Source organism: Rutilus rutilus, assembly GCF_951802725.1.
Source record: "Rutilus rutilus genome assembly, chromosome: 13".
NCBI lineage: Eukaryota > Metazoa > Chordata > Actinopteri > Cypriniformes > Leuciscidae > Rutilus > Rutilus rutilus.
The window spans coordinates 22,033,290-22,058,692 of record NC_140218.1 but is presented as its reverse complement, the minus strand read 5'-3'; the positions used below and the strand labels follow the sequence as shown (position 1 = coordinate 22,058,692).

At 38.3% G+C, this 25,403-nt stretch overlaps 3 protein-coding genes across 3 annotated transcripts in view; all 3 read left to right on the top strand.

Moving 5' to 3' along the window:
* arhgef10lb (Rho guanine nucleotide exchange factor (GEF) 10-like b) overlaps positions 1-4,972 on the top strand; it is a 34,680-nt gene extending 29,708 nt beyond the window's left edge. Inside the window, exons 17-20 of the mRNA XM_084429273.1 lie at positions 103-245; positions 2,210-2,381; positions 2,596-2,718; positions 2,933-4,972. Coding sequence (XP_084285399.1) covers positions 103-245; positions 2,210-2,381; positions 2,596-2,718; positions 2,933-3,471 — 977 coding nt within the window. The 3' untranslated portion in view covers positions 3,472-4,972. The remainder of the gene's footprint in view (positions 1-102; positions 246-2,209; positions 2,382-2,595; positions 2,719-2,932) is intronic.
* A 1,569-nt stretch (positions 4,973-6,541) lies between these two features.
* igsf21b (immunoglobin superfamily, member 21b) lies at positions 6,542-16,756 on the top strand. Its single transcript, XM_084427930.1, has 10 exons — positions 6,542-6,913; positions 9,692-9,804; positions 10,707-10,828; positions 10,955-11,073; positions 12,023-12,138; positions 12,264-12,744; positions 13,625-13,725; positions 14,231-14,423; positions 15,833-15,871; positions 15,958-16,756. Exons 1-10 carry the CDS (start codon positions 6,844-6,846, stop codon positions 16,029-16,031), a joined length of 1,428 nt encoding a protein of 475 aa, XP_084284056.1. The 5' UTR covers positions 6,542-6,843; the 3' UTR covers positions 16,032-16,756.
* Positions 16,757-17,710: 954 nt separating this feature from the next.
* Positions 17,711-25,142, top strand: dhrs3a (dehydrogenase/reductase (SDR family) member 3a). The gene is made up of 6 exons (XM_084427442.1): positions 17,711-18,188; positions 21,357-21,500; positions 22,560-22,679; positions 23,440-23,678; positions 23,762-23,887; positions 24,662-25,142. Exons 1-6 carry the CDS (start codon positions 17,994-17,996, stop codon positions 24,744-24,746), a joined length of 909 nt encoding a protein of 302 aa, XP_084283568.1. The 5' UTR covers positions 17,711-17,993; the 3' UTR covers positions 24,747-25,142.
* The last annotated feature ends 261 nt before the right edge of the window (positions 25,143-25,403 follow it).

Sequence of the window (25,403 nt, the reverse complement as noted above, 5' to 3'; positions counted from 1 at the left end):
CTTAATATTCTCTCTGAATCTACTGTTACATTCTAAAAGATGTGTAAATATTAGCCATTTCCAGTAGCAGCTCTAAATCCAGCATGCATTTTGTGGTTACAGAGGGGTTGTGGGATCCAGATTCCTGCAGACATGTGGTTATTGGATGTGCGCCCGTCCTCAAACTCCTCCGAATAGACGAGTATGTGTGGGCCAGCTGTGCCAACCAGGTCTCTGTGATTGAGGGCTCCTCTCTCAAGACTCAGGTATACACCCACATGTGATAGACATTAGATACTTCTCCTCTGAGAAATGTGTTGAATGGGATTCCACCACATTCCCAATGAAGACGCGGTGCTTTTCATTAGACCGTACGAGTCAAAAGAGTGAACTGTCACGTCACCCATCGAAGCTCGAGATCTGTTCTGTAACAAAGGTTGGTTTAGGAAATCTTGAAATTATTCTTTTATTTCAAAGTTTTACATTTCATTTATCTGTTAGGCGGCTTCCCATAATGCTAGATGCATTATGAGAGAGCATCTTAACCCACACATAAAAGGTATCCTCCCTGTAGAAGCCCAACAGCATGTTAGGGTGCTAGCCTTTGATCACTTCTGACAGCTGAGCCAACCTCTCTATTTTGCCGCAAGGAGTGCACCCTCCCTCTGCCTTCCTGATGCTTAATATCAGGATTAAATTCAGCTTTGGAAGTTCAGTTCAACCGGAAGATAAGCTGTGGGTACTCATATGGACACGTCAGCCTGTTTACATTTGCGAGTCTATAGTTGTTTGCACCTATAGAGGAAGCATATCTGTCGTAAAACAGCGAAGGTGCAGGAAGTACTGGCGTACACTGCAATTATATAGCTGAAAAAAATAGCTCTGTAAGATAAACAGCAGGGCATATGATTTATGTTGTAGAAATAGAGCTTGCAATTAAATATAATGGGTGCGAAATTATCAAACCATTATTTTGTCCAATAAATGTTTTTTTTTACATTAATACTATTTATTAATATTTTGTATAAACAAAGTGTATAAATATAAAAAATAATAATTTGTACATTTAAATTGTCAATATGTAACCCCAGTAAAAATGTGACAACTTGCCCCAACCTGACATTTATAAACAGTGCGTGTATGTATATGTATACACACACACACACACTACTGTTTAAAAGTTTGGGGTCGGTATGATTTGTATTTGTTTGTAATGTCTCTTATGCTCACCAAAGCTGCATTTATTTGATAAAAAATACAGATGGTGTGTGTATATTAAGTTGACAATTTATCCCAATAAAAATGAGACAACTTTTATCTTTTGTTAAAAAAAAGAAAGCATATTAGAAAATGATCAGATTCTAAATATTTCATAATATAATTGTCTTTTAGTTTTATTACTCTGACTGTAGTGCTTTTTTGCACTACTTTTTTTGCATTTAAATAATCCATTTCCTAAGCATTTTTAGTGGATCTAAGTGCGTTGTTTACTTATTTAAGCTTTTACGGTTTTCCTTAAAGGAGAACTCCGGTCAATTTTAACATTGAGCTCATTTTTTTGTACATTTGGAGTGCTGTCAGTACAGAGAACAACGACAAAAATCGGTGTTGCCTACACCATGTTATCCTCGTTTTAAAATTTGCACCCTGTTGACTTCAATGGGGCAAGTTTTAAACCTGCTTTTAGCCTCTTAACATCCTTGATGTGTCATTACAAGTGCACAGGTCATGTGAGTGATTCCTTCGGAGTGAACGCGGGTGAATCTGACTGCAGTAGATGTGAAAGATATTAATAAAAATGATGTTTATTCAGCCAGCGCACATACCTGTATTTACATCCTGTTATCCTGACATCGTCGAAGTCCACAGTAGTCGATTGTCGAGTTCACGCGCGTGATCATAGGTACTAAACCTATGCGCGTGAACTCGACAATTTTTGTCGTTGTTCTCTGTACTGACAGCACTCCAAATGTACAAAAAAATGAGCTCAATGTTAAAATTGACCGGAGTTCTCCTTTAACAGTTATCACTCTGATGTAATATGCCCAGCCTCACATACCCAAACCGACTTTAATTGGGCAGTATATAGTCTGACTGTGAATTATACTGACTTTTGAGTCAAGATTGTTGGCCTAAACTTTGATGTTTTTTTTTTTTAATCCCTAAATCTCATGCTCTCTCTTGTTTTTATGCATTTTCATCATTATTTTGTATCTTTTATGATTCCCAGTGTTTTGAAGTTCATCCAGACCCTATGGTTAGTGTGACCCACATGGTGCGCGCTGGAGGAGGGGTGTGGATGGCGTTTTCAGAGGGATCATCCCTACGTCTGTTTCATACAGAAACATTGGAACACCTCCAAGAGATCAACATTTCAACACCCTCTGCATATTTGAGCCCTGGCAAGTCCAAATTGTGATTATGGTGTAGGATTTAATTTCAGTAGGATGATGTTTTGGCACACAGGTCCTGAAAGGGGGGCAAGTGTCAGGTGTCAAGATTCACAAAAAATGTTTGAAACTGACCAGGAGTTGGTAGAGAAATTTGAAGAAAAAAATATATATATATTTATATTTATATTTATTAAAAAAAAAACATTTTTTTTTTTTTTCATAGGTCAAAAAGCTGTGTGTGTAACAAGCCTGCTCATCTGCCAGGGGCTTCTATGGGTGGGCACAGCTCAGGGCATTATTGTCACCCTGCCAGTGCCCAGACTGGAGGGCATCCCCAAAATAACAGGTGAGCCATAATTAAAACAAAAAAAAGTATTGCATCTAAGCCTTCTTTTGGTTAACAAACACAAAAGCCGCTTTTCCCCCATCGGGCCAAAGTGTTCTCTTTTCTTAACCATTCCAGTCGGTACGGAGATGGTTTCATTTTCCACTGTGTGGCTGATAACGGACCTCTTTGGAGTGTAATACAAAACTGCTAAACTGTTCCTCTTTCCCATCAGGAAAAGGGATGACCTCACTCAACGCTCACAGTGGCCCTGTTGAATTCTTGCTGGCCACCTCCAGCGTTTTACCTCAAGATTTCCTGAAGCGAGATTCTGCCACGGAGGGTGCGGATTCAAATATTGAAGGTGAAGATAAGGAGGCGACAAATTCCTCTCAGGAGTCGCTCCAGCAGGCGGATGGCTCTTCTCAGGGAGAGGCTAAAGCCAAAGGAGTGCTTCTGCAGTACCACCTCCGCTCTACCTCTCAGCTCCCAGGAAAAGTCCTGACGGGCCGGCCTGAAGAATCGTCCAACTCGACCCAGGAATCTCTGGAGCACAGCCTAGAGGACGGCTCCATCTATGAGCTGAGCGACGACCCCGATGTTTGGGTCAGAGGGCCTGGGCCCTCATCTAAGGAATCAGCACGTAGGGAGAAAGTGACTTCAACCGCCGTTATATCCGGTGGAAAAGGGTTCCACCGACTTGCCAGCTCCTCTAACTCACATGACTCAAGCGAGAACACGCTCATGGTCTGGCAATTGCCCATTACAGTTTGAGGAAGTAATAAATTATTCATCCTTTGGCTTTCATAAGGTGTTTTTGCAGTTGGATCATTGAAGGACAAACAGACTGTAAGCTTGTATTTGTATGGTTTATGAGGATTATTTATTCCACTTCTCCAGAAGGTTTTTTAAGTAAATGAAGGGGCAAGTTTAATCAACATTATGCCACAAATGCTGTCGATTGAGCTGGAATATTCCTGTAAAAGGATAGTTCATCATTTACTCACCCTCAAGTTGTCCCAAACCTGTATGTATTTCTTTCTTCTGCTGAACGCAAAAGATAGCCTGGCAAGCCAGACCTACATCAAGATGTTGGGTCTGGCAACTCACCATAGACACGGCTCAATCCGAGGGGCGGGATAAACGGCTGTCTTTCAAATTCCCTCTGCACGCAATAGGACAGCGCTTCAACCAACCAGAGCGTTTTCCCAACAGCGGAGCTAGTTGATAGATTAAACTTTTGGCAAAACTACGAACACATCTTCCTTTTTTTAAGAATGACTTAAGTGCCGTTCTATGCTCTTTTCTCAAAGAAAAACTTAACTCCAAGTCGAAAGATGTTCGCCAGCAGCCGCCATTCTTTGTTTTCAAGTGGCAGGTAACCGTCGCAACTCTGTCGTCATATGTTAAGCTCGCCCCGCCTACTCTATGCACGACGTGATTGGCCTGACCCAATTTAGGTTTTTGCAGCTCGAAAGTCAATGGAGAGTTGCTAGACTGCCCTGGCTGCAAAATACATTTTGCTGCCACTAGGGTGCGTCTAGATTTCTAGGCTACGCAAAAGAAGATATTTTGAAGAATATGGATAACCAAACAGTTGACGTGCTCCATTGAATTCGAATAGGAAAAAAAAACTATGGAAGTCAATGGGGCCCATCAGCTGTTTGGTTATCCATATTCTTCAAAATATCTTCTTTTGCGTTCAGCAGAAGAAAGAAATTCATACAAGTTTGGAACAAGGTGAGTAAATGATGACAGAATAAAAAATGTTGGGTGAACTATTCCTTCAAGTTGATAAACATCCGCACTGTTCAATATTCGTCTGTCATAATAATAGCATGTGCTCAGTCGGCTATATAATGCACCACATCTAAATATGAAATAATCTCACCTGAAAATATCACTAAACGACTGATAGCACCAAATGACTTAATTTTATTATAGCACATCTGCATGCAAGGAATCAGGGTAAGTGTTATTGTTTTTGTTTTTCATATGCAATACATAAAGTAATCCTTAGTATGTATCTGAGTATTGGCTGTGACCCAATTCTTTCTTGTTTAAATGATAAAAGATATTTTTTATGCAGCGCCACCAAAGCGGTGTGCACAGAAAAGTAAGGTTGAATATTTGTAGACAGTCTATTTAAATGTGTTTTAATGTTATTTTAGTGTAAAATGTGAAACAAAGTCTTCGGTGTAGGTACTTTTTCTGGTGGTCCTCATTGTTCGCAGTGTCACTTTTTAAAAAAATAAATAAATCATATTTACTATGATTGAAGTTTCTGCAATTTTTCCAGTACAATTTCATTTAAAAGCGTTGCATTTGATTTTAAACTGACTCAACATGAAATGGTTTTGAAATGGCATTGTGTGCGAAGACCTGCTGTAAATTAATACTGCAGAGTAATATTTTATGTTGAATCTCAGCATATTTTCTGCCTTTTATCTCTGCCCAGCCACTGCCGGCTCTCACAGTAAACATATCAGCAAACGCAGTATGGCGCAGCTCAGGCGGCGTTTAATACATGCACGTTGTGACACTAGTGCTACGTGAAGAGGATGCCAAATCACATCTCTGGCAGGCGCGGAGTAAAACTGACCTGTCAGGATTTAAAGGAGCTGTCACTCATCGTTCTGATACAAATGTTTTGCAAGCAGAATGCACGCTCATTTCATCTAGTAATTTTTGTGCTATTCCTGTGATGCCATTCAAGTCCATTACAGGATGCATTTAATTAATGCTCAGATGAGATGCATCAACCTAGTCCATTATTGAATATAAAAGCTATTATGTTTGCAGAAGAGAAACTTTGGTTCACTTTGAGGATGGTATTTTTCTCTATGACAGTAAGTTTCTTTTGTGGTGTGGTTGGTAAGGAGTCTCATTTAGTTTGAGGAACTGTAAACCATGCTTACATCAAAGACTTCTAATTAGAGATGTTTGATTGCTTTGTGTCTGGTGGGAAATCAAGACACTCATTATTGCTAATTGAAGGACTTGATCAAGATAACGCCCCTCCTTTGTAAAACTTAAATAGAAGCACGATGTTCGCACCTCTGTGATTATGGAGGATGTGCCAATAAGTGTATTTACTCATAGTACAACATTTTAGATGCTCTTAAATACATAAAATGTATGGTAAAGAAAAATCAATATACAGTGTCTTAGGCAATTTTCTACCTTACAATTCATCACCATTTGTTTTTTATATAATGTTGAAATATAAATCTGAACTAAACAGCATTCAATACTCATTAGAGAAAAATCATATTTCAATAAAACAGATTTGACAAAAAAAATGAAAGACTATTATTATTAGAATAAATACTATATATTTTTGGTATAGTAGGCTAGCCTATATGTACGCAATTAACAGGTTTTCCTGAAGCTTTTTTATTTGATTTTTTACACTAAATATTTTTACAGTGTGGGTTGTATTTCATCTTCATTCTTCTCATCAGCGCACATATATTAGAAGAGATGTCCATGCTGAGAGAGATGGAAAAAAGAACCCAGTTTCTATGGAAGAATGTCTGACCTGATCCTCTATAATCACAATACACTGAGGGGTATCTAAATGTCATTCACCCTTTTAAGTTGTGAGTGCCTAAAACTGACAGTCCACTCATTTGGCTTGCTATAGCAGTATGTTGTGCATTTAATAATCTTGGTACATTAGTAAACCACAATATTTTCACATAAAAAAAATTTGCACATTAATAAAACACATTAAATATAATTTTAAAGAGCGTTTTAATACTAACCTTAATACGTAAATAAGATTGCATAAGTGTTTGTTCCTGGCAGTCATTTCATCAGCGATTGCTCGAGGTTATTGAGCGCGTAGTGTAAGAGCGAATGTGAGTATGAGAGTTAATGACTGCGCGCGCTCGGGGCAGGGGCGCGCGCACGAGAGAATGAATTCATTCAAATCTGTTGCTTTGGTGAATCTCCACCCGTCGGAGCCCAGAGAGATGATGTTCCTGCTCCTGCTCCTGCTCCTTTAGAAGGACACCATGACAAATCACTGGGAGAATCGCGACGAGTTACTCAATATTTCAGCTTTGTACGGAGGATGACATTAACACAATATTAAGATGGAATAGCTATCGACACACTTGCGCCATTGAGTGATATTAAAATATGACAAAAGAGATGAGTATAATTACTTTATCTTTGCTCCTGTGTGCTGACCTACTGGATTTCGTTAGAGGTAAGTTTTACTTGAATTATGTATGAAACGAGCAGTCAGCTGTTTTGAGAAGTCAAGCCACAATGATGTGGTTTTGTTTTTCTACAACTCAAAATCACACTTTGGACTCAACGCATTTATGTCCATAACTTTATAATGTAGGCTACAGTTTCAAAGATTTTAGTTGGTTATAAATTCCTAACCAACTAAAGCACATCTGTATTATTTACGTTACCTCCTTGTTCCACTCTATATGAATGCTATATTGATCGAGGTGTCTTTCCCCTCAGGTGCATTTGTCTAATAATTTTGATGGGTGGTTATTTTGAGGATAAAGCTTAATCTTTTGTCCTGACCCATTTTATGACGGGTTATCTGCACTCTGAAATAATGAAAGGTCATTGATTGCAGAACAATAATGCAGGAATATCTAAGGTTAAGCAAGCATATAATATTATTTAATGAATAGTTTTGCGTTTGTGGGTGATTAGAGTTTTTTTATTTTTTATTTCATGCCTATGCATTCATAAGAGAGAAAGAGTGCTTATTCTGGACATGAATTAGTAATTGCAACTCCTTACTGTAACTCAATAATGCTGGCTAGCATCATGTCATGTCTCATTCCCTTGAGTCGGGCACTTAATGTCACCGGTCAGATCATATTAGAGGTACAGAGGCTTTGGGAAGTGCATCATTAGCAGTGTTTTTATTTTATTTATAATGATATGAAAGCAGTTTAACTTTAAGCCTTATAAATGTTTATCTTTAGATCTGATTTCTATCAAAGGCGTTGTATCATATTCATGGTGCATATTCCCAGACCCAGAAAAGTTGACAGAATTTAAATTATGTTGATTCTTGTACCAGTTTGGTAAAGAGCATGAGTTTACAGCAAAGATGTAACTAAATGTGAAAGATTGGGGGGAAACCAAATGTAAAGGTTTAAGAATAGGTAATTAAACCATATTGATTGAACATTAATGTGAATATGTGTGAACATGTATCCCTCATTGTGTATGGTTACCTAGCAATCAGTGTTTAGTGGATATCATTGATGATTTTTGATCAATTTTTCATCACTGAAAGGTTTAGATTGCATAATTCATTTATCATCTTCATATAGATAACACAAACGGCAAACCTGAAATCTTTAATACACTCTAACCTTTTATATGCTTTAAAGCATGTTTATATAATCAAATAGATTACTGAAATCATCTCAGTGACCCAACTAATCCCTGCACATCACCATTAACATTCCCAGCCAACTTTGACATTTGACCAGAGATTGATTTTCTCTGATTTCCAAGATTATTTCAGTCTGTAAAATGTGCTTATGGAGTGGTAATGACATAAACCCCAAAAATGTACATGGTCTCCACTCACTAAGCCTCCTAAAGGACACTCTGTTACGTTTGCTCGATAAATGAAAGCATGATGAAGAAATCACATCCCAGACAGTGTCCTGTGCCGCATGTGGGGCGTCCTACAGAATTACTTGGTTGAAGGAGAATTAGGGAAAGAAGAAAAACACACAGAGAAAAAAAAAAATAATCCATTCACTGACGTCACAGTTAAAAAAGCCAATACGGTGGAGCAGTGGGATTTTGTAGGCCAGTGAATTTGTGACAGATTATAGGCCGATTGCCTCCCACTCTGATGCCTGCACTCTTTCAATGGAACTGCAGCACTCAGCAAGACACGGCTGCTTTCCATGGTTGTTCAGGATACAGTGGCAGTTCATGCTTTCTGTCTGATGTTTTTACATTTTAGTAACAATTGTACACTAAGCTCCTTCTCTTTATGAAGACAGGGACACTGCTCTGGCAGCAGTGATGGATGGAAGATGTTGAAGAGATGAAATGTAGCTCTAGCTCTTGAAGCATCAAACCACATAAAGAATCCATCCTTGTGACAGCCGTTATGTAATACTGTAATGCGCTGAACAATGTGTGTGTGCAAAATCTTTTCAAATCCAATCTAGACAGATGAAAACAGATGGGTATTTGATTTATAGTGTATTTGGTGTGTGTGTGTGTGTTTTGTCTCACTTTGCTTCTTTAAGTTTTCCTTTGATTTGCTACTTTGCATTTTGTTTTGTAGTGTAGCATTTGTAGTGTATTTTGCATTGCTTAATTTGGTTTCACTTTGCTTCTTTTAATTCTTTACATTTTGTTATTTTGCTTTGCTTTGTTTTTATGTTGTCTTTAGTTTTGTGAGTTGTTTTATCATAGAAGTGATTGGAGTAAAACACAACACTGTCTGAAATATAGATATTGTGTTTAGATAAATTCTTCTGGATCAATGTCATTACACTGAATAATGATTAATCGTTTGATACTAACATGGTCTGCAATACTAGCAGAGTTTGTTAAATAATAGATCATTATGGAGACCTGTCAGGTATGCGCTGATGAAAGTTTTGTTCTTTCTTGAAGTGAGGAGATTAAACATTAATGAAACGCAGCACTGAGACTACATGAACTTCTCACAACATTATATTGGTTTTTGAAATCATGCTTTTTGATCTGAAATATTCACAACTTGGATCAAGAGCTCATTATATGCTATAATTTCACTGTCATTGCAGCATGACCTCTCTTGGGGGAGGTTTATATTGGGTTCTTCAAAAGCACTCGGTTTTGCTAACTTATGACTTAATGGTTTCGGAAATGAGGAGAGCACTAAAATGGGGCTGGGGCTCACTGTTGGTAATTTGAATGGGATTTTAAAGGAGGGCTGTGCAATTTGAGAATGTAATAAAGCATTCAGGAATTGACACATGCTATCTTTTTCCAGGTTATTTAACAGTCACCATTGAGCCTCTCCCTCCTGTGGTTATGGGGGACACAGTGACTTTGAAGTGCAATTTCAGGACGGATGGCAACTTACGAGAGATTGTGTGGTTTCGGGTAAGTGGGGTCCGAGCCTCATCTTTGCATGATAAGCCTTTTCTTTTCAGCATCCTGAATATATGTGTGTGTGTGTGTGTGTGTGTGTGTGTGTGTGTTTCGGTGTGCTAGTTTTTGTGCTTTTTCAAACTCTTTTTGGTTGTTGTTCTGTTGGCAAACTGACGTTGTGAGAACAGAAGCTGTCAAAAATATGAAAATATATTCAGGATTAAGATTGAATGCCTCAGTGATTTTAGGACAAGCTGTTTTCATTTTGTCGTCACACAGAGCCATAAGTGTGGCGGGATTGATGAGCTATATGGATAAAACATTCAATCAAAATGTCCATATGCCAACACATGTCCTTGACATTTTAAATAAAACTCTTGCCACATTGTTTAATTACTTAGAAAATCATAAATTATCAGCTTTGCTGCTTCTTTCCTCCTCTGAAAATGAGACAAAGGTCTAATAATCTAATAGTGACCCCAAAAACTGTTTGGATACATTAGCCACAATTAAAAATGTATAAATGTCTTTGCATTGGATGACAAAACAGCAGCAATTTTTTTTCTATTATATCTTTCAAAATTAAGACAAAAGCCATTCGATTTCCAGGGAATGCATGAACTGCATGATAAAAATGCTACTGTAATCTTAACATCAGTGGACGTCAATTTGAATGTAAATGGGGTTGTAAAATGTTAAAAGATTATGTCTATAGTTAATGATAAAACTAAACATAGTTTTATCATCTGATACAAATCATTTTGACTGCAGTTGGTTTACAGTAATTGAGAAAATGGTTCAAGCATTCAAATAATCAAGCATTCTCTATACACAGGGAAAATGTGTAAACGCAAAATGATTTCTCTAAACGTTTACCTTGATCAATTCATGATAGAATATACTGTCATTCACAGGTGACTGAAGGTGGAACCTCAAAACAGAAAATTTTCACCTACGACGCCATGTACAACACCAATTTTTCTCACATAGAGGACTTCCGCAGAAGAGAGGACCTTGTTTACCAGTCAACTGTCAGGTTATAGTTATACCCAGCAGAGCTCAGTTTATAGTGGATAACACTTGGCTTTCCTCTCAGCACGTACCGAGCTATTTTTGTGAATGCTGTTATGTGTTTAGACAGATTGTTCCTCAATGTTCCCAGGCTCCCTGAAGTTCAGATGGAAGATGATGGACCATATGAATGCCATGTGGGGATCTATGACAGGGCGTCTAGAGAGAAGGTGGTCTTGGCATCTGGGAGTATCACTCTACATGTCATGTGTAGGTTCAAGTTATAAACGTCCTTCACAGGTCAATTCACAAGACTTTGATGGATTGTTGATTATATAGTTAGAAAAAAAGCAGAGATGTGCTTCAATATGTGGTTGCATTAACATAAATCCCATTATAACTGATATTGACTGCTTTTGCGTAATACTTCAAAAGCAATAGTGAATATATATTTGAATAATCGTTTACTCACTCTCATTGTTATAAACCTGTATGACACTAATTATTTTGAAGAACATTCATTGTGTGAACAAAAATATCTTCTGTAGTGTTCCAAACAAGAAAGAAAGGTTTGAAACTACATGAGGGTTAGTAAAACACTGTGAACTATCCCTTTAACCTTAATCATTGAAACAGAAGTCCAGTGAGTACTTTTAAAGATAATCAAATGTGATAATGATAATAGGATATTCATGATTAACTAGGCTTAATTAGATTTTTTTTTTAGCTTAATTATAATGTGGGCCAAATGTGGTACCATAACCAAGATTTCAAATTCTCAGTCGCACATCTCTTTTTATTTGCCTGTGCATGTGCCTTCATGCCCATGAAAATCTGGGAATTCAGCAGGGTATTAATGCAATTTCCCTCTGCGTGCACTTGTAAATTAATAAATTTCAACAGTAATTTGCTGTGACATGTAAGTGAGACACGAAGTAGAGTTCATTTAATAGCTAAGAAATGATCATAAAGATTTCACATGGCTTAAATCAAAAGATTGGGTTATTGGGATATAAATCTCGCCTACTAATGCACTTTGCCTATAAACTGAAAGCTCATTAAATGAAGATCTCCTAGCTTGTGGTCTGAAGCACAAAAGAGCCCTTGGGGGAAAGATACTAATAATTACTTTGAATGCTGCACTGTCAACTCTCCTTATCGCTTTGCGTTGCTGTAGTGTGCTATCGATTTATAATGAGTTTTCAATTGTTTTTCTCAGCTCCGCCAAAATCAATATCTGTTGAGGCAGCAAATCAGCCAGCTCGATTCAATCGCTACGAGGCTCAAAACTTCACGCTCGTTTGCATCGTAACTGGAGGAAAACCTGCCCCTGTGGTTAGTAGAAGAATAAAACACCAGCTCTAAATTAAAACTTTAAAAGGATGGACATGTGTAAAGCAGAGGTTATTCAAATGGAAATGTGTTTCACTCACTGTGTTTCATGTCTTCCCCAAATTCAGGTGTACTTCAAGAGGGATGGAGAACTAATTGAAGTCCATCCTTTCACATCCTCTGAGAAAGTGGAAAACAGAGGCTTGCTTGGTGCCAAGGATAACCAACCGCTTATCAGCCGAGAACTGGACGATACAAAAGTGCAGAAGTCTCTTTCTTTCCTGGGCCCTTACAGCGAACCGGTGCGTCTGGATAAAGACCGGCCCCAGCGCAGCTACACGTCTGGAGCCCCTAGCCAGGAGGAACCCAGTCCCACCACAGAAGTCATCCCAGAGACTGTGATCAGCCGAGAGTTTCCCCGCTGGGTGCTGAGCTCAAGTCCACTGTACTTTTTCAACCATACGCAGTCTGAGCTTCATGATGGTACTATGGAGGTCCAAGCTACGCTAACCTGGCACCTGAACCCACAACTGGACAATGAGGCTCTGTTCAGCTGTGAAGTCAAGCACCCGGCTCTATCCATGCCCATGAAGGCAGAGGTTACGCTCTGTGAGTGTCAGCTTATGTACATTACCAGATACAGTTACTGAGGGGTGCACAATATATCGCTGGTGGTGTTAGAGTTTTTCAATTTTCCGATTTTTACATTTAGATTACCTTAGCAGTCATCTAACACTCACTTAAAGGGTTAGTTATTCAAGGGGTAGGTATTCATTTTTAAATTTGCCAAAGATTACATCTTGCAGTTGAATTTGAAGATTAAAGTGTTAGTTCATCCAAAAATGAAAATGATCCCAGAATTTACACCCTCAAGCCATCCTAGGTGAATATGTCTTTCTTCTTTCAGTCATAATCAGAGTTATATAAAAAAATATCCTTGTTCTTTCAAGCTTTATAATGAGCTTTTATTAACCCATGGAGCCGTGTGGATTAATTTTTTATGAGGGATGGATGCACTTTTTTGGGCTTCAAAATCGTACTATTATAAAGCTTGGAGGAACAAGGATATTTTTTTTATATGACTGATTGTGTTCGGATGTTGAGGGTGAGTAATTTATGGGATAATTTTCATTTTTAGGTGAACTAACCCTTTGATCTTCAAATGTAACTCTTAGATGTAATCTTTAGCAAATTTAAAAATGAATATCCATTTTCATACTGTACACAATATAATGTTGTGATGCCTACATTGACTTTAAAACGGTTGATTTTAGTCTTTTATTTGTCATTTATTTGAGACAAAATAGTATAGAAGTTTTATGCTAGCCATAACATGAAAATAATATATAGCCTATAAATAATTATTTTCATGTTATGGTTGACATTAAACTTCTGTACTATTTGTGTAGAATACAAATAGTATAGAACACCTTGACTCACTCCCTCCTATGAAATATTGACAACGCTTTCATTTCTCATTGTTTACAAGCTGCTCCAAAGGGTCCGAAACTCTCGATGGCTCCAAGCAGAGCGGAAGTGGGAGACACGGTCCGCATCAAAGTAGAGGGATTCCAAATGGGGCCCAAAGCGGTACAATCATTAAAGGAGAAATGTTTCTAGAATATGAAGTGGTGCAAATACATTACTTGCAAATAATACAACTTAACCGTAGCAGTGATTCGTGTTTTTGTATGAGCGAAATATGACTACTCTAATTTGAATGCATGGAATGTTGTTTTATAATTGGCTACAGCTAATGTTTAACAATTATAATGCCTACCAATGACTTTTGGACATGTCAAATTAATTAAGTTGCTTTTGATGTTTTACAGTAGACCTTAAATGTCTTTGAGAGCTTCTTTTGAAAATTGTTTAATATTCTCTTCAAGTATAAAATATATGAGCAAATGAAAACTGCCAACGGTGTTTAGTAAATATAAATAAATTATTAAAAAAGAGGTCTCCCAAGATACTCTCATAAATATTTTAGCTTTGTTTGTAATTTTTCAGACTTTAATGCAGATCTTAATATGCTATATACTCTCAGTGTTCTTAAGTGTTGAATGAATATTCTGACTTTCTCTTTGTGCTGCAGAATGAAGTGTTTCCAGAGCCTCTGTTCACATGGACACGTGTGGGAGGACCTCTGCTGGATGGAAGTGAAGAGAGATTTGGTAAAGTACTGGTTCTGGATAGAGTCCCAGCTGAGCTCAACGGCTCGATGTACCGCTGCACGGTCCAAAACCCTCTGGGATCTACCAACACGCACACCCGCCTCATAGTATTTGGTCAGTACCAGACGGCATCACAAGCAATTCAAGTGGTCTGCAGCCAACACTCAGATGCCTCATACATACTGTTCAGTTTGTACCTAAGATGTGTATGCTTCACAATGCTGGATTCACATCTGAGCACTCGCGTGCCTTAAAGTGTCCAAACCATTCCCAAACATCCTATTTCTCACAGTGTTTTGTTTGCACTCTATAATTAAATGCACCATACTGTTCAGAGATTAAATCGCTGTAAGCTGTTTATTTCCAAAAGGCATCACAGTGTTTGATCAGTAGACTCATAGTCTATGGTCAAAGTCTGTGGTAAATTGTTAATACTACAGTCAATTTTTCATAACATTAAATCTTTAAGACTGAAATGAAGAATGCAACCATTTACTGATTTAAAGTTGTAATCAGTAAGGTTTTTCGTCATTAAAAGTTTTACACATAAAGAAAATTATGGTATTTCATGTACACTCACTGAAGAAAAGAAAGTGTCCAGTCACATCAGTAGCTTACCATGAAATCAAAATCAACCATTCTTATTTTTTAATGGTATATCATAAATTATTTATCGCGAGGGCGGGACAACATGTCACTCACATGAGACCACAGAAATAGCAAACGACAACAATCCAATCAATTCCCAATTAATATAATCAACTCTTTTCTCATATGAAAAGCCATTTCACTCGAATACACGTCACAATAGGGAATTTTCGTTTTTTATGTTAACAAAAGCTGTTTTATTTTACATGAAGCGGGTAGCCAGTAGCCACATGGCAGCTGCCTTGTTGAGATCACATGACCAGCAAATACTACACAAATTGTGATATCCTAACTGTTTATTCATGGCCGAATGCAAGTAGAGCATGGGTGCATCTGAAATCGCATACTTTCCTACTATATAGTAGGCGAAAAACAGTATGTGTCTGAATTCACATTACTCATAAAAGAGTAGGCAAAAAGTACCCGGATGACCTACTTCTTCCGGCGAGATTCTGAGGTGTGCATACGATTACACTTTACTATCCCATGAGGCCACGGGAGAGGATTTATGAAAGACAGTGAAGCGACGTAACTGACGCTGGTAGGATAAGGGCAACATGGCGAATGTAGTATGTCCACATTCATACTACATACATTCATACTACATAGAACATACTTTTTTAGCCTACTAGTACTACTAAGTACCTACTCAAGAGAATATGCTATTTCGGACACAGCCCAAGTCTACATAGGCATCAGTAACTGATAACTTACTTTTGTGTGATGGTGCATCCACACCACTAGGTGTCAGTATAGGTCCATGATGACCATAATATCAGCAAGTTCAACATAACAAAAATACTAAGGTTACTTATTTCTCTGTTTTTTTATGCATTTTATGTTTTAACTAAAGCTAAAAAAATTTGTGTGAACAGAAAATCCCAGGATCAAGAAGAAGACTAAACATCTGAACCGTAAGGAACAAAATCATCCTACACATAAAATATCCTACAATATTCTAGACTCGAATTTCTCACAATGATTGTTGAATAATTTTCAGTTCCCAATTCCGGAGACATGCTTGGACCCTCACTGATGATGTTGCTGTTGTCATTGACTCTTGAGTTAACATGAGCACCATGGGAAGCGTTTTTCATTAGTACCCTCTGTGATACTATGTCAGCTCCTCTGCCATCTCTTTCGCTGCAGCTACACTATAATCCAGGACTGAGATTGCAGCAGAGAAATATGTGCTCAGAATCAGAACGATGAGCTCAACCCACCCGGACCACCCCATCCATGTGACTACAGTTCAGCTCAGTGTGTTCCGCACCTGTTTTGTCACAATACAGTGACATATTCATGCTTTGACTTCATTTTCTACATTGTATTTGTGCACAGCTGCTTTGCAGAAAAGGATTAGAGTGAAGTGGAATGGGTCGGCCCACATACAGATAATCCTGGACATACATTACAGCTTTCATCATTCTAAACAGCTTATTGTAATGTCATTTCATTAATGTTGTTCCTTAATATACCCGAGCGAGCTGTAGAGTGCAAAATAAAATCACTCAATTGCTTTCAGAGCTGAAGCTATTGAAAGTTGAGGATCAGATTCACCTACTGCTTATGACCTCTAGATGACAGTGTAGATCTAAAGACCGAACACCTTTTTATACTACATAAAAAAGTCATTAAACCCCTAGACTGGTTTTCAATGAGATGTTCCTCAAACAGTTATGTAATGCATTCTAGCAAAATGTAATTGTTTCTGCACAGAATACCCAACGAACAAGGTGTGTTTGCTTGTTTGCTATTGCAAAACTTGATAAAGAATTAAAGTCAAAATTTGAAATCCCCTTGCTTTTTTTTCTGCTGAAATCCATACAAACGGCTAATCATATGGCTTAAAATTGTATGTGTTTTCCCATTTTAAGTCAACAGTCCAATTAATTCTTAATACGTTCATTATTCTAACCTATCTGAACGCTTCTGGTTATCAAGAAGCTTAGCATGTCTAGTCATTTTACATCGGCTTCGAACGCGGCTCATCCCATTTAGAATTAAACGTTGGAACTATCTGAGCTCGAGTTCGATTGGCCATGCGGCGTTCCAAGAGTGTTTTGCGCACTAAATACCCACGATACCTTGGAGCGTGTTTGCTACTAGCTGGTGAATGAGGAAATGGGCTACATAGCAAAGTTTTCTGACATTTTATTATATTTTACATTTATTTTATAGTAGGCCTATTTGGATTTATATCTATTTTAGGCATGATATCTAACAAAAACGTTGTTTGTTAGGCAACCATGAAAGGCGTTCTTTAAATTTGAACAAACTTTAAATGTGTTGTTTATAAGTTTTGCATAGCTAATTACTATTCACAACCAAGTTGTTTGCCGCCATATTTCACGTCGACACAACATCACAACTCGGTTTTGTCAATCGTTAGGTCGCATCAAAATTATTGCTCTTGGGATATTGCTTAAATAACCTTCTGAATCACAGTTCTTCCGTTTTAGAGTTTTTTTAAAATTAATTCTGCGTTGTCTTTCCTCAAAACGTCTAGCGTGTTAGAAGAATTTGGATGACAAAATAGATGCGCATTACTAATGAGTATCCCAGCAGTGCTCACGATGAGCCCCTTTAAGTCATTAACAGTGATCAGCATGACTTCCCTTATAATGAGAGGATAAGAGTACAGCATAAATTATAAATAAATGTTTCACAAATGATCTCTCAATCTTCGCACTACACTTGCAAGAGTCCCGTCCCGCCTCTTGAGATAAAGCGCACGGAGACTCTCTTGCGTTGAGAGAGAGAGAGAGAGAGAGAGAGAGAGTCGTCTCACATGTGACAGTTCTTCATTTCTAGATAGGTAAGACACTGGAACGCTGATGAACGTCCTCTATTAGACCTGCTCGCACTCTAAGGGACAGCTTCTTTCAGATCAGGAGAGCAGGACGCATTTCCAGTTTCTCAGAGAACTCCAGCGTGCCTTTTGACAGCTGACAAGTTACAAACACACTCCCGACGCACGAGCTCGCTTTACTCGATAGAAGTCGGTAAAAAAGCGTGGACTGTCTGAAAGTCGTGATGGAGATGAAGGTGTTGGGATGCGCGTTGCTTTTTCCTTTCCAGATCTTCTTGTGCTTATTGAGGGCGATCGTGCGCTTCTTCGCGCGCCAGAAGCGCAGAGATCTGGGCACCGATGTGGTCCTCATCACTGGAGGTGGAAGAGGAATCGGCCGTCACCTGGCTAAAGAGTTTGCCAAGCAAGGAGCAAGAAAGGTAAAGCTTCTGCCTGCGGCGTTAGCGTTTTTATTCAATGTAATGCTATTCTTTATTATGTTAACTACTCATTTTGCTTTAGTAATGTAAAAATATTTTTTGGAGTGCTGTCTATTTCGGTCTTGATCTGTGTGCAAATTATACAATGACTTCCAAGGATCGCCTATAGTCTACTTGAAAGGAATTATAATTATACAAAAAACTATATATATAAAAAACAATATATATATATAGGCTATATATATATATATATATTTCTTTCTTAAGTAAATCTCTAAAGCGGTGTGATATATCTGCAGATCTTTAATAAAATGATACATTATGAGGCTACTTGTCATACTTTATATGTGTAACTCCGACACTGATCGTAATGAAAGCGCCTGAGCAGCGCACTGTTGTTATGGCAACCTCCTCTGGCGAACGCGAACGCCACTTCTGTTTGTTAGCGTTTATTTTGGCGGCAACAGGTGAGAATATGCGCTGGTTTGTGCTCAGTTTTAGACAGGTTAAATAATCAATTAAAATAGACAGCACTCCTAAAATAAAGTACAAATAATTTATAAAGGAGGAAAGAAAAAAATGGAAAAGGAATAAGCTGTAAAAGTGCCGAAACATTTTACTATAACATGATTGGTTGGTTTCAGCATTAGGCTACTGACAATCAAACATGATCATTAAGGGTTGTGTTAACCTGATTTACTCACCTTTTTGGCTATGCAAACAGGCCTAGACTTTGAAATGGTGGAGTTTGTTCTGATGGGGCACAGACAGTGTGTGTGTTTTTTAGTCAGTGTAGTCAACAGAAGGTACAGTGACCTGTAGCTGCCCTCATGTGAAGCCTTAAGTTCTGTTTCATATTCACAAACACAGGTGTTTCCTAAGCCTTTATGTCTTTACAAATGCCCAACAATGGGCTGCTGACAGGCAAGGCTGTTTTGTTGAACCCAAATCATGTGTGACTCTTTAACCTTCCAGGGAAGTTCATACTTCCCTGTCCTGAGTGTGAGGGGGGGACGGACTGAAATATTATTTATTATGATTATTGGCAATGAATATAAAAACTAATTATATCTATCCTTCCAAGAATAAAGTAAAACCTCAATAACACTAAAGCATGAGCATCAAGTGTCAGGAATGGCTGCTCTACTAGTGTGCGTGTGAGGGAGTGAATGTGTATATGTGCTGCATTCATGTGTGTGAATGTGCGCCCAACATGTGTAGGTGTGTGAATGGATCGTTTGCAAGGGGGTGTAGTAGGCAGTGAAGCACCTTGCAGATTGGTTACCACAACCAAGTTCATTGGCAGGTCAGCCAGCTTTTTGCAGAGCAGGGCTGATGATGTCATTTGTGTTATTGTGTGGGCTTCTTACGGCTGAATCCCAGAGGAAAAGAATCAAATGGAAAGCCAAAAGAGCCGATGCTGTGTATGAAAGTCAAGTCAAGCAGACACAAGTCAGGGCCCCTCAATTATATATTGATATATTGATTACTTGTGAAGTATTTCACTTTTAGTTCCCTGGTGAGGGGATTAAAATAGGATGAAAATCTTTTCCTTGTAATCTACTGCATTAAGTCTATGAGTTGACACAGCATAAAAACATGGAGAAACATACATTAGTTATGAGGTTCTAGTCAGTCACATTTATTTATGTAGCGCTTTATACAATACGGATTGTTTCAAAGCAGCTTTACAGTGATAATCAGGAAAACAATGATCAATGATGTAAACAGAATTCAATTCTGCTGTAAAGCAGCTCTAAAAAGACAATAGTGTCATTATTCAGCTGAAGTCAGTTCAGTGTTGATTCACTGACTGTGTGAAGTTCGTCAATTCTACAAAGTTTATGTAGGCTAAATGATAAAGGTGGGAAGGTAAAGGTGAATAGAGGCTGGTACTTTTCATACTCCCAGCTGGGCTTTGGCCCATGCCTGACCCCACTGGGCCAACACTAATGAGGGGGGCGTTAGGCTGCCCCTCCTTATGTCTCCCGGTGGCTCTGTTGCTTGAACTTTTACTGATTATGGGACACTTACCATGTGCTGTTTGTGACATTGGTGGGACATGAGTCAGGCAGTATGTCACTCAGCACATCTGTTGCTTGCTTGCCCTATTTTACTCTCTCTCTCTCTCTCTCTCTCTCTCTCTCTCTCTCTCTCTCACAGTAATATTTTGTATAAAGAAATTAAGCCATTTGTAATTTCATTGTGACAATTTTTTTTTTCTTTTTTTTTTTTCATCCAATCCAATCCATTCTCCAAACTGCTTGTCCTATGGGTTGTGGGGATGATGGAATCTATCCCAGCATCTCAGGCCATAGACAGGGAAACCCTCTGGATGGATTTTATTTTTATTTTTGTATTTAATTTTTTCCATTTTATTTTTATTTTTGTATTTAATTTTTTCCATTTTATCTATTCTCTAAACCACTTGTCCAGTGTAGGGTTGCGGGGATGTCTCTTGGGCCATAGGTAGGGAAACACTCTGGATGGATTTTTATTTTATTTTATTTTATTACTGCAATACAATTAAAATGTGCAGAAGTATTTTCCTGTAATGCAAAACATTACATATTATAAAATTTGAATGAGAATTTCACATAACAATAGTGTGGAATGTACTGTGACAATGCACAAAAACCCAATGGTAAATCATTTCGTTAAGAACTTTTTTCTTCTTCTGGTGTGGCCCGGACATGTTCTTGACAGGTTTTGTGAGATTTTCCCCACACTAAAGCCTTGAATACTGAAGGGTTCCTCAGAAGGTCAGAACATGTGACCGTTTTATGTGTGTATGTTTGTTTATGAGGCAGATTGAGATTGACAGGATGGGGAGGGGACGGGCTCATGCTTGTGTTCATTACCTCTTGCTGACCTTGCTGAGTGATGGATCTAATAGCCAGAGAGTGAACTGACCCTGTCCTCTATCACTCTCACTCGCTCTCCCCTAAAGCTTGTGTACAATAATACGATAAGGAAATACTTTATTCAGTAACTCCTTAGAGAACTCAGCCTATACATACATCAATGTGTAGCAATCATGCATAATGCATCATGGAGTTGGAGAGTGTTGTCCGTCAGCTCACAATGTAAAAATTCCTCTTCCTGTCTTGGAAAGTGTACATGATGTTCTGCATTTGTTTTAAACCAATTATGTCTTTCCTCCCTCAGGTGATTTTGTGGGGCCGCACAGAGAAATGTTTAAAAGAGACCTGTGAGGAGATCTCTATGACTGGAACAGAGTGTCATTACTTTGTGTGCGACGTGGGCAACAGAGAGGAGGTGTACCAGCAGGCCAAAGTGCTCAGGGAAAAGGTATACTCACACTCTGCATGTCTTCTTCCAAGAGCTCTTAAAGGACTTTATAGGGAATAACCCTGTCTCAAACTTCTAGTCTTGTGGCTTTTGCTCATGTGCGTCGATCCACAAGACCGTAGTGTCTCATTTATCACTAGTGGAAATGGAAATGGAAAGTATCGTACCAGAAGCTCAAAATGATCGTATTTGGAAGAAAATGATCGTACATGAGTCAAACCTACAGAATACAGCTATTTATTGACCAACAACTTTTTGACACAACATGAAAATGACTTTGTTGCTAAAATATCGACCTCGGCTTGGAAAAAACTGACCTAAGTGGACGGTTCACTTTTTTTTTCTTTTTTTCTTCTTCTTGCAAAACATACAGAGATGACATGCTAATGATATACAACTTTGTGTACAATATACAAAAAGAACATTAACTTGTGCTCATGAGAGAGTTATTCTCCGCGATGATTGGCCGAGAAGACATGCGTAACACCACGTTCACGTTCTTCTCCCCGTAGACGTAGAATCCACAGCTAGATCAATGAGCATAGAAGCCCTATGATTACAACGACCATCATTTGAAGTGTCACGCAATTCTGAAATTATCATACATTATGGGATTTTTTTTTTTCATTACTGATCGTACAGAGGTCAAAATTATCGTACAAATACGATAATTATCATACGTCTGGCAACACTGTCACTAGTGCCCTCTTTGTGGCCGCTAGGGGCTAGGCTATGTATTTTCAAATGCAAGGAACCCCTGTTTATGTTGTTTCCTAAATTAAATAATTTGATGAGATATTTTATATCATATTATTGACATTTATATTCTCTGCTTTGGTATCTATTGTGGTACCATATTGTTTCCTAGATTTCAATAAACAATTTCTTGACTTATATTATTTTATATTATATTATTTACATTTATTTACCTATTATTTTTTTTTATAATATTTTTCTCTGCATTATCTTTCCTTTTCCTTGTAACAGAAATAAAATGATCATTTTACTCGTCCACAGAGTGAAGTTTGCTCTAAATGAATGCAATGTGGTCTCACACAGGTTGGGGATGTCACCATTCTAGTCAATAACGCAGCTGTTGTTCATGGGAAAAGTCTAATGGACAGTGACGATGACGCACTCCTGAAGACCCAGCACATAAACACTCTTGGACAGTTCTGGGTAAGAGACTAATCAATTTCTTGACTTACTCGCTGCTCTCATGAATGTCAATTTATTATAGCGCAGCCATACTACAGTAACCACGCTTTGAATCTAACATGAACTCTAGATACTCCTTTGTGTTTTCCAGAACATTTTTCAGTTACTTAACGTTAAGTCACTTGGCATGCTGTAATTCTTGGAAGCGTTCCTCATCATTTAAGTGTGTTTTTGCCAAGAGAGAAAAAGTAACAACATTCCTCACATAGAACAGTCAGAGACAAAACTACAAGAGATATTCACAAACAAAAGCAAAGGAATGATTCTGAAAGAACTAGGGGAAAAGTGAAAGTTAAATATTTCAAAGGAAATGCACTGTTTGGAAGATCTAGGCTGCACAGTCGTGCTTTTTAGGACACATTCATATTCAATGAGAACAAGAGCTGATCATCTAAAGCTTCAGCTGCAGTAGTAGCTCACGCTGAGGATTGCTGTAATATATTGTTGCTCTAATTTCAAACACATGGCGTTTGCAGAATGCCAGTTTTAAACAGAGTTTTGCATAGAAGCCATCAGATCAAACACTGAACGTGGGCTCATATTTCTGCTGAGCCGGTCAAAATATGCTTGTTGACTTTCACCAAAGGTAGCCTAGAGAATCCTAGACAATTAACACATTCTTGACCCCGAAGTTCTGAAGCTTTCATTGTTGTTGTTGGATTTTCCAGAAGATGGTTGAGGGAACAGAACAATGCGTAATTGTGTCTGTCTCCCCCCACAGACCACGAAAGCGTTTCTGCCTCGCATGCTGGAGCTGTGCAACGGACACGTGGTGTGCATTAACTCCATTCTCTCCCTGTCCTCCATCCCTGGAGCCATTGACTACTGCACGTCCAAGGCCTCTTCTTACGCCTTCATGGAAAGCCTGACGCTAGGCCTGCTGGACTGCCCTGGAGTGGGCTGCAGCACAGTGCTTCCCTTCCACACGGACACAGAGATGTTCCAGGGCATGAGAGTGAGGTAATGAGCTGCTGCTGCTGCTGTTGATAAACAAGACCTAGGTGGAATTCAAGCACTCTATAATTCATGAAATCACCTTTTAGGTTCCCTAAGCTGTTTCCTCCTCTGAATCCTGAGATGGTGGCCGAGCGCACTGTGGATGCAGTTAGGACCAACACTGCCTTCGTTGTCCTGCCATGGACCATGCACTTTCTTGTCGTCCTTAAGAGGTGAGACTGTCACTGTTGTAGGAATCAGACTTTGTCATATACAAAACATATTATTATTATTCATAAATTAATTCAAATGTATTATTATATAATGACTTTTATTATACTATTTGATTATATTATGTCGGAGCTGATAGCCTCGTGGGGATGGGCGGCATGTAGCGCAGTTGTGCTTCGGGCGACCCGAGTTCGAATCCCAAACCCGCCCCGCAATTATCTCTCTCACTCTTTGCTTCCTGTCCTCTGTCCAACTGTACTATCTGAATAAAGGCAAAAATGGCACAATCTTAAAATAAAATAGTTTCTTTGTTCTTGCCTGTTTATTTCAAAGTTTATTAGCAGAGAAACATGCCGTCTTTAGAATTTTGTCTTTGAACTTCTGTTTTTGCGGAATCTCTATATTTCTATGGCATCGCTGTCGAACAGTAATTAGCTGATGAAGTGAATTTACTTAAGTTATCGAAAGTTATCATGAGCGTTGTAATGTTTGAAGCGGATGTCATAAATGTCAGCAGACTGGGAAGATTTAAAACCGAGCGGTTCATTCATAAATCCGTAAGATCTTACCTTCATGCTGTGGAAATACAAACCGGAAGACAGAACACAATGAGCGCAGCGCTGAAAAGTGGCGGGGCTACATACAGTCTATATCTCAGAAATATACCTATATCTATATCTCAGTAAAATGCGGTCTTACTTTTCGAGACCACTTCATTGCATAATTCTACAATTTAATATTTAGCAAATAACTTTTTTCTTCTTCTTTCTTCTCAGCCTTTTGCCACAGTCTGCCTTGGAAGAGATCCACAAGTTTTCAGGAAGCTACACCTGCATGAACACATTCAAAGGACGGACTTAAACTCAGGAACAGCTTGACTGTGAAAAATCATCAAAACCATTTTTTCATGCAAAGCAAGCACTACGTCCAGGAACATCAATCTGTTGCTTTGTGGATGCAAAAAAAAAAAAAAGACTGTGAAAGGGTCACTGGGAACAGCGTATCAAGATGGCTTGTTTTCCCAAGAACTATGTCTGCGAGTCTAACGTAGATGAATTTGGATTTGGTTGCCCTATACTGGACTGCACACAGGCATGTAGGTGAAAGTGTTCCTTGGATATTGTGATAACAAAGAGCACAGACTGATAGAGTTAAGAAAGAAATGGTTCTTAGAATGCTCTGAGGTTTTCATCAGGGGTTTTTCGATCTTGTAATGTTGCCCTTGGGAGTTTTATAGATTTTCACTGATTTTAAGAACATTTTTTGTAACAACACATATACGGCAAATACATATTCTTAAATATATTTCAAAATAAATTGCTAATATAGATGTTAAAAAAATTATTTCAGTACGTTTTAGTTATTGGCCGCTTCTTATTTTTCAATCTAAATACTGTGTATTAATATTGTCCGAAACATTTTTTAAAAAATACATTTTTACATTTACCCAAAATTTATTTTCAAATTGTAAATGTATTTTCTTGCACATTGAAATACATTTTGGAAATGATTTTGGTT